General features: G+C 42.4%; 1 protein-coding gene across 1 annotated transcript in view; it reads left to right on the forward strand.

Moving 5' to 3' along the window:
• The window catches only part of nrxn2b (neurexin 2b), a 619,828-nt gene that overhangs the window by 292,538 nt on the left and 314,033 nt on the right, over positions 1 to 13,257 (forward strand). The window contains 3 exon segments of the mRNA XM_034136360.1: positions 6,668 to 7,106; positions 8,885 to 9,268; positions 11,564 to 11,767. Of these exon segments, the coding sequence (XP_033992251.1) occupies positions 6,668 to 7,106; positions 8,885 to 9,268; positions 11,564 to 11,767 (1,027 nt within the window).

Genomic DNA, 13,257 nt, shown 5'->3' on the forward strand with positions numbered 1-13,257 from the left:
TGTAGCTGATCACACACTGTTCTTTTACTTTCTCTCTGCCTCATGCTAGCAGGTTGCTTGCTGTTGAAAACATTTTCAACTGCACCAGCCCACATTAAATTGTGATTACATCAGTTTGTGTCTTTTTGGTAATGAAAAATGAGATCATCAACATCACAACGTTGCAGTGAGAACAAACAGCTTGTTTGGCTGTGCATCATCCTCACACATACTGAAACACATTGGTGTTGACTCTAACACCTGAGAATCATCATTGTGGGCAGACAGTATTTGAGCGTAGGACGTGTCAGACATGCAGTATCATGAATCCCTTTCAAGTGTTTGTTTTCTCTCCTCCAAACCACACTGCAGACCAAACAAATCCACAGGCATTGATTGTACACATCACAGTGGGATATCGGAAAATCACAAAGTTCCAGATTTATACTCATGGCATGGAAGCGTACACACAGTAATACACAGTCGCATTTACTGCAGTCAGGAATGGTTATGTAGAGGACAGTTGCTCTATAAACAACTTTATTTCTCCAGGTTTGAAAAAAAAGTGACTTATTTTCACCAGGGTATTAAATTATAATTTAACAAGCTGTCAAGAGGACCAATCACAGCTTAAAGTATTATGCCCTTGTAAATGTAATGACTTGTATAGAGGCGACGCAACATGGTGCCATCGCATATCCTCATAAAACCACGCTGATTGAATAAGTAATTACTTCTGCCATCACTTTTAATGGATCGCACAGTAATCACCCTATCTCTAACTTAATTATGCCTGTAGAATTACATTTTCATTATTTGGGTTGCTATCAGAAGGATCCCTAGTGGGTCTTAAACTTCCCAAGGCGTTTAACTATCCTCTCCCATCAAGACAGGGCTGGATTTACATTCAACGTACAGACGGGCACAAGGGAGGGGAGGGGGTGTCAACGGTAGGAAAACAGGCTATAGTGAGTGCTCACAACAACAAATAGAGGTGAAAGTGAAGAGGGAAAATGAGTCAAGTGTTGGAAATGGAAAGTCGGAGCAGATGGTTGGAGAGAAGAGCATTTGAGAAGCTGTTGTCAGACTGAGTGATGAACCAATAAATAGCTAAGCGAGGGGGGATGCAAATAAGGAAGAACTAGCCGGAAGTACGTGTTTAAAAGAGGACATTGTCTTAGGATATAAAGTAATTTAGTTTATTAGCAACACATTGAAATGGATTGCAGTCAAAGGTTATACAAATGAAATCTTTTGAGGTGAGTAATATTGTATTGAGCTGGAAGGGAACATCTCTATAAAAAAAACATCAGACATTTATGCTTGACCTTGCGCCAAGGGCTGTGTGCTCCGGTCTGGGTCAGTACTGCAAAACATGGCAACAAAGGTTAAGTAGTCAAGTATGTAAATCTTAAAAATCTGGTTTCCTCAAACCTAGCGAGGCAGTTTGCTCTATAGATATATACATTACTAACAATTATTTGTTTACTGTTGATTTAAGGTAGTGCAGAGTATGTCCAACATGAACAGCCTTTACAGTGTTTGATCCACACCTCTCAAGCTGGAACTTCCCAGTTCATTTCCTGGTGTTTGTGTTTTATGGTGTTGCGTTCAAGCTCTAATGGCTTTCCTACAAGGGTAACCACGTAGAAAGGCGCTGAGAAAACCTGCAATGAGAGTCACTGAGAGCGGCAGGTAAAGTAGTACAGTAGTAGCTGAAAATAAAGTGAGTGTCTGGGGGTTAGGCGGCGGTGTGTTTCATCCTGTGCTAGTTCTGTGACACAGCTCGGATTATCAGTGGCGGTTATGGTCCTGGGCAGAGCTTTCATGCCACCACCGTGGTCAAACGCCTTTGATACGCTTGGCCAGTGCCCTCCAGGCAGCAAAGGAAGCGCACAGCAAAGGAAGAGTAAAAAGGCACCAAAAGAGGCACTGAAGCCCTATGAAGTTTTTTTTTACATACACTGGGTGTGTGTGTGTGTGAGTGTTCAAAGTCACCCACATGCTATGATCATACCCAGTGTGATGTATGTGTGTGTTTGCTGGGCTCACAGTTAGAGTGCTGTGGTGTGAAATCAGGTTTCATTGCTCCTCAGCCCCCAAGCCTTGATTCCTCTCTTCTTATGTACATGGCCATCTGTCTCTCCACCGCAACCTCCGCCTCTTTATCTTTCAACCAGACAGTGACCTTGCTATCACCCATTTCACACATCTCCCTCCCATCTCTCTCTCCGTCCCCCTCCCCTCCTCCCATGTCTCTCAGCACCTCTCTCCACCTCTCTCTTCCTCTCATCTTCCCTTTCTCTGGGGCACTTTTGTGTAATTAAGTCCATAGTAGCGATGTTGGCACGCCAGCTTTGCCATCCTGACGGCCAAATTAAAAATTGATTTCTTCGACTGATTCCATGCCCTGGGTGAATGCTCTGGCCCTCCTCTCTCTTTCACTTTCTCCCCTGCTCAACATCATATCGATGCTCTATCTCTTCGTATTCTTGTCTCACCTTTTTTGCACGATAAAATCTTCTAGTGTTGTCCATTGCCCCACCTCACACCCCACCTACCACGAGTAAACCATCATTTGGGACTAGGTAGTTTTAAGTGTGCTGCTGCAAAGCCTTTTCCAGCTGGGCTTCCTTATCACTAAGGGACAAGCAATGCATGCAACCAATAGTCATGCTATGACTGCCAGTAAATGTCACTTAACTGAATATAAATATAGAAGCAGGCTCAAACTATGTGCATGTTGGCTCATCGAACATTCACAACCTAAAAAGTGTTAGGTTTGCAAAGTTTCACAAATCAATGGAGTCACCCATGAGGCAGGCTGTGGCCCGTGTCAGGGCTGCACACACTCTGACTTGAGGAAGATCACTGAAGTCAATCCAAGTCAAAAACACCTTGTGGCTCTCTTACCCGAGTCAATAATTCAGAAGAAGGGAGGTTACAAAAACCCTGTTGCTGGACATTATTATCGCTGCTCAATATTTCAAAGTTTGTCAGACCTTTGACAGTGGTCTTTTAATCAGTGGACAAAGCTGGCCAGTTTCTTTGCAGCAGGCGATTTGGCTTATTCTATAAGATGTCCACACCTGCTCTCCCAATTCTAAAGAGCACATATTTCTAGTATCTGTTTAAAGCCAGACACCCTGAAATATTTGACGATATGAAAGAAAGGCATTGAGTATAGGTGCTGAGTCAGCACATGCATTCATACATTCATACATAATCTGAGGTCTTTGCATTCTATCTTATTTGATACAGCGTTCAGATTGTGCCCTGTGTGTCTCACACACTTTGGTTATCCCATGCATCACTCTGTCCCTCTGTTACCCTCATCTTTCTCTCATTTGTCATTCACCACCATCTTCCTCTCGTCCCTCTGCTGTACACCCCTCCCTTGTATTCTCACATGTACTTTCTACAGTCTGATCTTGCTTTTTGTTGCCCTTGCCTACACCTATGCTTTTGCTGAAGATCACATACTATCATTAGCCAATAATAGCATAAGTTACAGAAAGCTAATTCCTCAGATTTGTGCCACCCTGTACAACATCCTTCTGACATTGGTAGTCTTGACAGCATTGACATATTAAAAGCAGGAATGCGATGTCCCATCTCTGCCTAATCATGTACTTTGAGCACATTCACGACTAAAAGACCAAATCTCAGAGAAGTGCATTGTTTGCTGTTATTTGGTATGTCAATGATGTCATAGCATGCTATTACATTTAGTTTTATTATGTTCTCAGTTGACGTTTTAGGTTATTAACATGTAGTGAGGGTAATGCTAAGGGAAAGCTAATGTTGTTTGTAACATTGAAAAACCTATTATCGCAACATTAGAATCTTTAACTATTAATTTGCAATTGCAGTTTTGATGAGAGGTCAGAGTCAACAAGATTAACAATCTTCTGGAAACACAAATACCACAGCAAATATAATGTTAGTTTGTTTTTAATATCTTAATTAATAATATATGGGCATTTTGACATCATGAATAATTGAGCCCTTGTGGACACACACTGATTTCCTTACTTAAAGGGGACCTATCATGCAAAATGCACTTTTGTACGTCTTTTATACATGAATATGTGTCCCCGGTGTTCCAGGGAACTCACCAAGTGTCAGAAAACACAACCCTCTCTATTTTCCTCCATACCCAAATCTCTAAAAAAGGGGCTGCAACGGATCTGATAAAAACTGATCCAGATTTGAACACTGTCCTGACGTCAGGACAGTGGCGCTACGGCTATTGGGCCAACTCCACCAATCAGGAGGAGACAGCCACGGCCATTGCCGTTCGAAAGCGCTGGAGACGCTGTAGTACATATGCCAGGCCTGTAGGTGGTGCTGTTCTCACAGAATCTGCCCAGAGCTAGAAATTGTCAAATTGAGCAAAATGAGGCATGGCTAAAATGCATGATCTGTTTGGTATTTTGAAGAAAAAAAAGTATAAATATGCCTTATATAGGTATGGTCCTACACTATATTATTCAAATATAGCATGATAGGTCCACTTTAAATGACATTTACTTATTGAGATCAACATGCATTGGTCCCTCTGTGTACAAATATGTATGTTTGATGTGGTTGTGACTGTAAATACTGGGAACAATTTATACACCTTAACCCCACTATATATAAAATATAAATTATTCATCGTGGCAATCTAACACTAGATTAGATTTTGGTTAGAGTATAAAATTAGTCATTAGAGCCACATTGTAGATATAACAGGCCTGAACGTCATCTGCTGTATCATGTTGCCAGCTTTATTTCCTGCTTGTTTTCCTTACATGCTGTATGATCTGTCGTAAAAAGTCAGGCTGTCTATTCTGAATAAACAGAGCAGCATGGATAAACAAAAATACATAACTCAAAATAAATCAAATGAATATAATTTGTTTCCCTTCTGCCACTGCATTTTCTCTCTTTCCTACCCATCTCTCTTTTTCTAACAACATAAGCCAGGAGAGCTCACGCCTTATTAGCTGTCAGTTGTAGCGTTATCCAGACTAATTACCAGGACTAATCTCCACTAATGACAACATTATGAGGTGTACAGTACATGTGGCAGCGTGGCCAAAGAAGGAGATAACCAAAGAAGGCTTACATTCAGGAATAACCTAGCACATCTGTGTTGCTGTGGTTCATCCTGTGCCTGAGTGTAGGAGTAGTGTTTATGAAGATGTTGAGAGAAAGTGTGTGCACGCATGGAAAATATAGGTCAGATTTGAGGGTGTTTGGATGAAAGACAATGAGGAATGACAGCAGCAGTCTGGTCAAATTAGAAACCCAAGAGTGAACCACATTGCACGGGACAAGTCTTGAGTGTGCAAATATGATATTGGGCTAATGCAAACCAAAGCCAATGGAGACTTAATACACATGGTTGAACAGAGGTTTACAGTACTGATCAAACTAGCTATGATATATAGCTATCTATTGTTCACATCACAAGTGTTGCCCAATTTCACTATTGTAATATAATGTTGATAAACACATTTGGAAACTTCATGTTCAAATATGTATAATCCTGTCTTTACTCTGTGACAATTGACAGAACATGCCTGCTGCCGGGGTCATACATGATGCTTTACAGCAGCAGGACAATTTCCTTAGCCTCGTAGCTGCGACAACAACACAAAACAAAAAAGGAGAAAAATAGGGCCTTCTCTACATTCCCTTTACCTGTCAGGGAGAGTTTGTGGGGGTGTGAGGGAGCGTGAAGAGCCCTCAAATCATGGGGGGAAACTCACACAAACAAATACAAAGACCTCAACTGCTTCACACTATTACCTTGAGGACGGCCTTGCAAATAGCTGTCTACAGAGTGTTCAACAAATAAAAGGAGAACTGAAACAATGAAGACAAGGATAATTTACTTTGCCGCTAGCACTTAATCCATTATGAATGCATACAGTGGGGCATAAAAACAGCCTTTGAGCTGAAACAATAGAGCCGCATTTCATCAAAGGCAGTTGGAGACATTTACATTAAGGCCGCAGGCAACATTTACTTCTCCCTGTGTCTCACTTTACCCTGGAGCCATTTAAGTTGCATCCATTTACTGTGTTTATACACATACTGATATTTCTGAGCTGCTCTTATTGTACCAAAACAAATAGTTTGTGTGCTTTATGGATTTGAACGGGAGTTTATAAAGTGGGGTTCAGAGCTTGATGCACAAACACACACACGGACGTCAGTAGCATCAATGGAAGCATGCCCCGGGCAACTCATTGGCACTAAGTGGTTGTGCAGCGTTTTGAAATCATTCAAAGTATAAAAGGATTGCACATAACATCAGTTATCTTAACACTGTCTTTAGGATCTGTATTTATTCAGAGATAGTTAAACTGTGTATGTATCATGTGTTTGTTTCCAAATATTCAAGCAAAAGTAATGTTCAACACTCACATCTTGATTCATCATTTCACGCTGCTGACAAGATTTCCCAGCAGCCACTATCATGACACTTGAAATTAATTTGGGCAATTAGGGTACATCTGTGGGATCTCAGGATTATGGAAGTAATGTTCACTGTTGCATCTGCATTTTTTTTGTCCATTTTTAAATAATTATCCAATTCTAGATGCCATATTTGAAGCCACAAAAACTTGTAACTACACATTTTGTATACAGCATTCTAAACTGGTAAACACTTGCTCTCCTCTCTGCTCTCCAGGTGGTGTACAAAAACAACGACTTCAAGCTGGAGCTGTCTCGGCTGGCCATCGATCGAGACCCTAAAATCAGCCTTAATGGCGACTTGGTGTTTCGCTGCGAGGACGTGGCCGCCCTGGACCCCGTCACCTTTGAGACCCCAGAGTCCTTCATCTCCCTGCCCAAGTGGAACGCCAAAAAGATGGGATCTATCTCCTTCGATTTCCGCACTACGGAGCCCAGCGGGCTCTTGCTGTTCAGCCACGGCCGTCCTCAGGGTCCCAAAGAGCAGAAGCCTGGTCGGGAGCTGAAGACTGATTACTTCGCCATGGAGCTGCTGGAGGGGTATTTGTACCTGCTGATCGATATGGGCTCTGGAGAAACAAAGCTGAGGGCCAGCAACAAGAAGGTTAATGACGGAGAGTGGTGCCATGTGGATTTCCAGAGGGAAGGGAGGAAAGGTGAGGGGTGGTTTAAACTTGTTATGTTGAAACTGACAACTGATCTTACATTTTGCTGTGCATGTGCAAACTTTAAATGCAACCTTTGTTAACATTCACATTTATCATCCATATATTATAGCCAATCCATTTCTTATTATTCACATCAAGAAGTATTTTCGTGTCAGGCAGATATTTATCATATACAATAATAAGCTTGTTTTGAATACAAAAAAAATAAAATTAATTTTGACTGTAGCAAACATTAATTTGAATGTTAACATTGGTTAAATAAAGGTAAAAATAAAATGCACTCATTTACCAATCTTCTGCTATTTGGTCATTCTGTTTATTGTTTACATGTTACATCAAACAATGTTTTTTTGTCATTTTATTGTACATCAAGACAATACATGTATACAATTCCTCACCCACAGCCCCAACGGAAATTGGCTTTTAGTTGAAACTTTACAATTACGGCTAAATATATATACTTGTTCCTAAGTCCTCTAATGTACAAAAAACACAAATGTGCATAGATAATTGGCTAGTCCAAATCCGTCTAGCTTTCCATGCTAACCCAAGCTTGTTAAAACTAATGCTACATGTATTGGTATTTGTTAATATAGGTTTATTGACGTGCAGAGAGACTTGTAATCAGATGTCTCTGAGTGCATGTGGGCGCAAACACCGACATCTGAATGCTTGAGTGTCTGCTGTCTGATGAATGATCTGTAGGTGGGCAAGCACCTAGGACATTATATCTCCCCCTAATGGCGTCTTATAATGAGGAACGGTGTTGTGAACGAGTGTGTGTGTATGTGCGCGCTTGCTTGTGATGATCTCACTGCTGCTCCTGCTGTAATTGGCTTTTAATAGAAAATTAAGACGGAGTCGTTAATCACAGAAAGACAGAGGGCCTTTTGTTTCACCCACTCTCTGCTGCATTCTGCTTCCCTTCTCCTCCATTTAGCCTATTACAGACATGCATGTTACACACACACACACACACACACACACACACACACACACACACACACACACACACACACACACACACACACACACACACACACACACATGGCTGTCATCCATTCTGTATGTATGTCCTTCTCTATGTGTCCCTAAATGATCCACTTACTGCTCCTCTCACAAAACCATTCGCTCACTAACTCAGCCACTTGACCTCCCACCCACCCACTCACCTATCCAGACCAAACACTAATTCAGTGTTTTGCACTAATTAAAGGTGGGGTAGGTAAGTTTGAGAAACCGGCTCGAGATACACTTTTTGTTATATTCCATGGAATGCTCTTAACATCCTGATGGCAATGAATATCTTAAGTGCTTTGACCAAAAATCCATTAAAAAAATTCATCTGTGGAAGCCGTGGTACTGTAAAAAGCACGACCAATCATTTTAGCCGGCCCGGCTAAAATAACTGGATGGCCTACCTGCCTGTCAGCCTTCCATCTGTGCACACACTTATCTCGTGCGCTCATTGGTCATGTGCGCGTTCGTGTGTGTTGGATGAGGGGCTCTGTAAGGAAGTGGCAGATTTTTTCCGGCTGTGTATTTTCAAATCCTAGCGCACTCGAGCTGGTTTCTCCAAAATTACCTACCCCACCTTTAAAACACACTTTCAATATAAATTATGTTTGCTCAAAAAACATGCAGATATACACCACTTCTCTTGACTAAACTAAATAACTATGGTTAAACTGACACATCTATGTGCCTGTAAATCCGAACGCGTTCAGTATTTAATAGATTACTTGTTTTTTGTTTCTGTCCTTTAGGCTCCATCTCAGTCAACAGCCGCAGCATGCCCTTCAGCTCCCCAGAGGGCAGTGAAATCCTGGACCTGGACAGCGAAATGTACCTGGGTGGGCTGCCCGAGTCGAAGTCGGACCTCATTCTGCCGCCAGAGGTCTGGACGGCGCTGCTTAACTATGGCTACGTAGGCTGCGTGCGCGACCTCTTCATCGATGGAAAGAGCCGCGATGTTCGCCGTCTGGCTGAGATCCAGAGCGCGTTTGGGGTCAGCAGTTTCTGCACCCGGGAACTGCAGAAGAGGTGCAGCAGCGCCCCCTGTGGCAACACAGGCCTGTGCAAAGAGGGCTGGAACCGCTACATCTGTGACTGCATCGGCACCGGATACCTCGGTACCAACTGTGAGATAGGTAAGAGGGGACAAGGGAAGGAATTGGTGTCCATATGTGTGAAGGGACCACATTTTCAGCTCTAGAATTCATCATAAGCTTGCATCTAGTTAGTGAAATAGCACAATTGTGGTATACACAATTCAAAAAAGAAAGGCCATTGTATTATCCCAAGCGTGACACACATACAAACACCGTTCCTTCGGTGACGCAACATAATTTCTCATCAGCATACACTGCAGATGGTCAAACAATGAAACTGTATAGTTGTTAATGTTGTACAATGTTTACAATGTTATGTCGTAAACTCCATCCAATAAAACCAGGGAACACGTTTAGAATGAGCATTTTGATGATGCGCTGCTGTGCATTTCTCATAAACCAAGCAGCTGCTTTATAGTAAGAGTAAGAGCTCCGCAGGGAGGTGTGTGTGCACCAAATGCCACCCAGGGCTGGGTGGTGGGGTGGGTGGACAGAGGCCTCGAGCGATGAGGCTTGCAGCAGTGTGACAGAGCAGCCAGGCCTACCGCCACCATCTGTGTCACTCACCCAAACACAGGTGGTGCATACGCCTCAGTTAGGGCAGCTTACCTAGTTAAACCGCACCACGTAGGTCTGATTCATTCCAATTAGCTGCAGGCGCCTCGCTTCATGGTTTGTCTTTGCGTGTCCGTGGGGGCGACTGAGCCATGACTGTACGGCATTTTGAGGGACAAGGAAGGTAATGAGGACAGGAGAGATTGGACTCAAATCAGGACAGTGGAGGTAGAGGAGGAAATGTCTTTATTCTGAAGGGTGATATTTTAACAGTTTTGTCTTTGGCTGCTCAGGTGACAGGTGTAGTTTTAGTGGCCCTCTTTTGCCATCTACTGGAGTTTATTGTTACTGCATGGATGTGTCGCAGGGCACTTTTCTAATAACCAGTTGCATATTTTTCTGTGTCAATAGACTCAGTGCATATATTCACAGAGTGTAAGGACAATCCATACTATTGATTAGATGAATAAACCCAAGGGATATTACATGATGCCTTTAAGCCCACTAAATAAAATTAATCAATGCTGTTTAAGCTGGTTTTAGGATGATAATTAATATTGTTTTGTGCACTGATAATTACTTTTTATTAATTAATTAATTTTTTATTGAATCCTGTCATATTTGCAAATGAAATGTCTTTTCACACAGAGTTGTACACCTTACATTTCACTGAACCTCACATAAACCCTCAATATAAAGTAAAAAACATGAGGTTAGGTCCTACAAAACACAAGGACATGTTTTTCAACAGGCAGTACACACAGGCAGTCAGTCGGTACAGTAGTTTATCTGGTAACTGAGCACTTCTGACATTTCTTGCCTTTTCAACTTGTTCTAATTTGAGTGGAATAGACTGAGGTACCAAGCCACCTCAAAACCCACATATACCCTGTTGCCAGCAAAGGCACCAGTTTTTATGAATTCAGTCGAAGGGTTTTCTCTGTATTTTTTCTTTACCTACATTTTTCTAAAACCTGGACGTGTCATTTACCCTGTGACAGTGACTCATGTTATGGTGACGCATGTCAACCCACGCTGCAGAATAAGAGCAGTACTCAGAGAACTGTCACTCAACACAGCAGTCTATTTATGGCATGGCTGATTCTAGAGAGAGTAGGCACATTGCCTGGTGTGAATAAGAATTTCTCCTGAACCAGCGTAACTTCACTTTTTTTAGGCTTGGGGAGTGAATGATGTTGGAGTCATTATGAATATTTATTGCGTTTCTTTTTTCCATTATAATGAATGTTTTCATTTGGTGCTTTGGGTTGTAGATTTGTCATTCTGTGAAAATGAATTAGGGGGGTATGAACTCCTGGGCATATTGTGTGAACACAAAACAAATGAAGAAACAATCATATTTAATATCGACTTGATATGTCAAACAACAGAGGTGCAATTCCAAAAACACAAAGAGAGACAAATGTCTCATTGTGTACATGATGTCACCAAACATCCTTTGAATTAAATATTACTTCTGCTTATTTCTTTATAGTAATAATAATATTACATGTGATTTATATAGCGCTTTTCCTGGTCCTGCTTTTAAGCACCTATAAGGCAGACACATATTAACAACATCTTTACTGTTTGATGAAGTAAGACAAATATAAATCAGTTTGTTCTAATTGTAGTTTTAAATACATCCGATGGAGATATTTTACAAAAATGAAACTCTATGCCTATGTCCTACATTCTGCAAGACGTTTTTCTTTCTGGAAACAACCTTCCCTGTGTAACATTTCAACCTCTCCTCTCCTCTTCCTCGCCCCTATCCAGAGGCGACGGTGCTGAGTTATGACGGCAGCATGTACCTGAAGATCATAGTGCCGGTCACCATGCACACGGAGGCAGAGGACCTGGCGCTGCGCTTCATGTCTCAGCGGGCGTACGGCCTGCTCATGGCCACCACCTCCAAGGAGTCAGCAGACACCCTGCGGCTGGAGCTGGACGGAGGCCGCGTCAAGCTCACCGTGAACCTCGGTAGGTCGCCGTATTACATGGTCGTTGTCCCTGCTGACCTCCCCTTTCCCTCCCTTGTCTCCTCATCGTCACTCGACGGTTTGACACCTTGATCATTTGTTTTTGATGTTGATAGTTGGTTGGGGAAACGCTTCTTCTTTTGTACCTCAGTTATGTTTTATTTGTTCTTTATGATGGAGAACACTTCATATCGTTCTGTGTTGGCTGAACAAGCTAGCTGCACATTTATTTATTTGAGAAATGCCAACATGATGATGTTCAAAGGATATTTAATTGAGAAAACTGAGGTACAATACAGAAACTTCTCCTCAAAAGTGCTTGCTGCAGGAAAATATAACTAAAGGTCTCCCTCTGTGGGGAGTCACCCTGCAGTCATTTCTCCTCCATATTATTTGACCCCTTGTACCATCCCTTCTCCTTGCAATCACCAACTTCCTTTTGTGCCCTGTGAAGCCCCATAGCAGCTCCTCCTCCATCCTAACAGTATCCATGGCCCCCACCCTGGGCTTCAACCCACTGACCTGTCTCTAGCAGCTTTAAGGTGGCATTACTCCTGTGTCGCTCCTCCTCATGGTTCTGCCCTCTCCCTTTTCTGTGGAGTTAGCTGAGGAGTTCAATAGCTCTACTTTTGCCCAGCAGCGGTGCTTACAGAAGATAGGTATCCTAGCATATGTAATTACAGACAAGTTAAAAGTAGAGGGGGGTGTCACAAAGTCTAAAAGGCAATCGTAGCGGGGAAAGGTCATTGAAATTGTAGAGCAGGGTTTGTAAGAGGGATAGTTTCAGAGATAGGGCAAATACATTCCTTCTAATAAATGGCTTCAGGAATGCAGACCTTTTGACTTGTTAAAATGTCATAGCGATGAGTTTTAGTGCTCTGGGGAAGTTAGGTTTGACCTTCCAGCTTAAGGATACTTTAAGTCTGTGCTGAGCCTTTGAAGGACCAGAGTCTCAAAGCTGAACCGGGGGGGAGAAAGACAGAGGTGCACCCTGGGTTATGGGAGTTTAAGCCACCATAGAGACAGGAAGGGGGCGGGGCGGAGGTGGCCATTCCTTTCTTCTTCTACCTCCCTTTCTCTCACTGCTCATTTTCTGTCATTCATCTAAACTCCACCTGGCCAAAACTCAGAAGATGGAACTTTTCATCCCTTCAATGGCCTTTATGTCTGCGGCCCTTGGATCAAACAGTCAGAGAGACCGGGTCACAGCTGAAGTTCCGCAAAGTTGCACGAACACCGTCCACAGGGCCACAACTTGACCTGCTAGAAATCCCCATGCACACACCTACGTCAAATCCATACCACCAACGTGCTCATATTAGTATTCCAATTTCCATCCGAGAAATGGGACCCACATTCTAATGTTTCTGTTTTCAATTGGGCGTAAAAGTTGAACAGTTGACTGACATTAAAGGTCTCCTCAGGACTTTTTTGCAAGTTAATTAATTACCAACTAAAGTAGATCCAAATCCTCATTACAATACACATTAT

The sequence above is a fragment of the Trematomus bernacchii genome, unplaced genomic scaffold (genome assembly GCF_902827165.1).
Source record: "Trematomus bernacchii unplaced genomic scaffold, fTreBer1.1, whole genome shotgun sequence".
Lineage (NCBI taxonomy): Eukaryota > Metazoa > Chordata > Actinopteri > Perciformes > Nototheniidae > Trematomus > Trematomus bernacchii.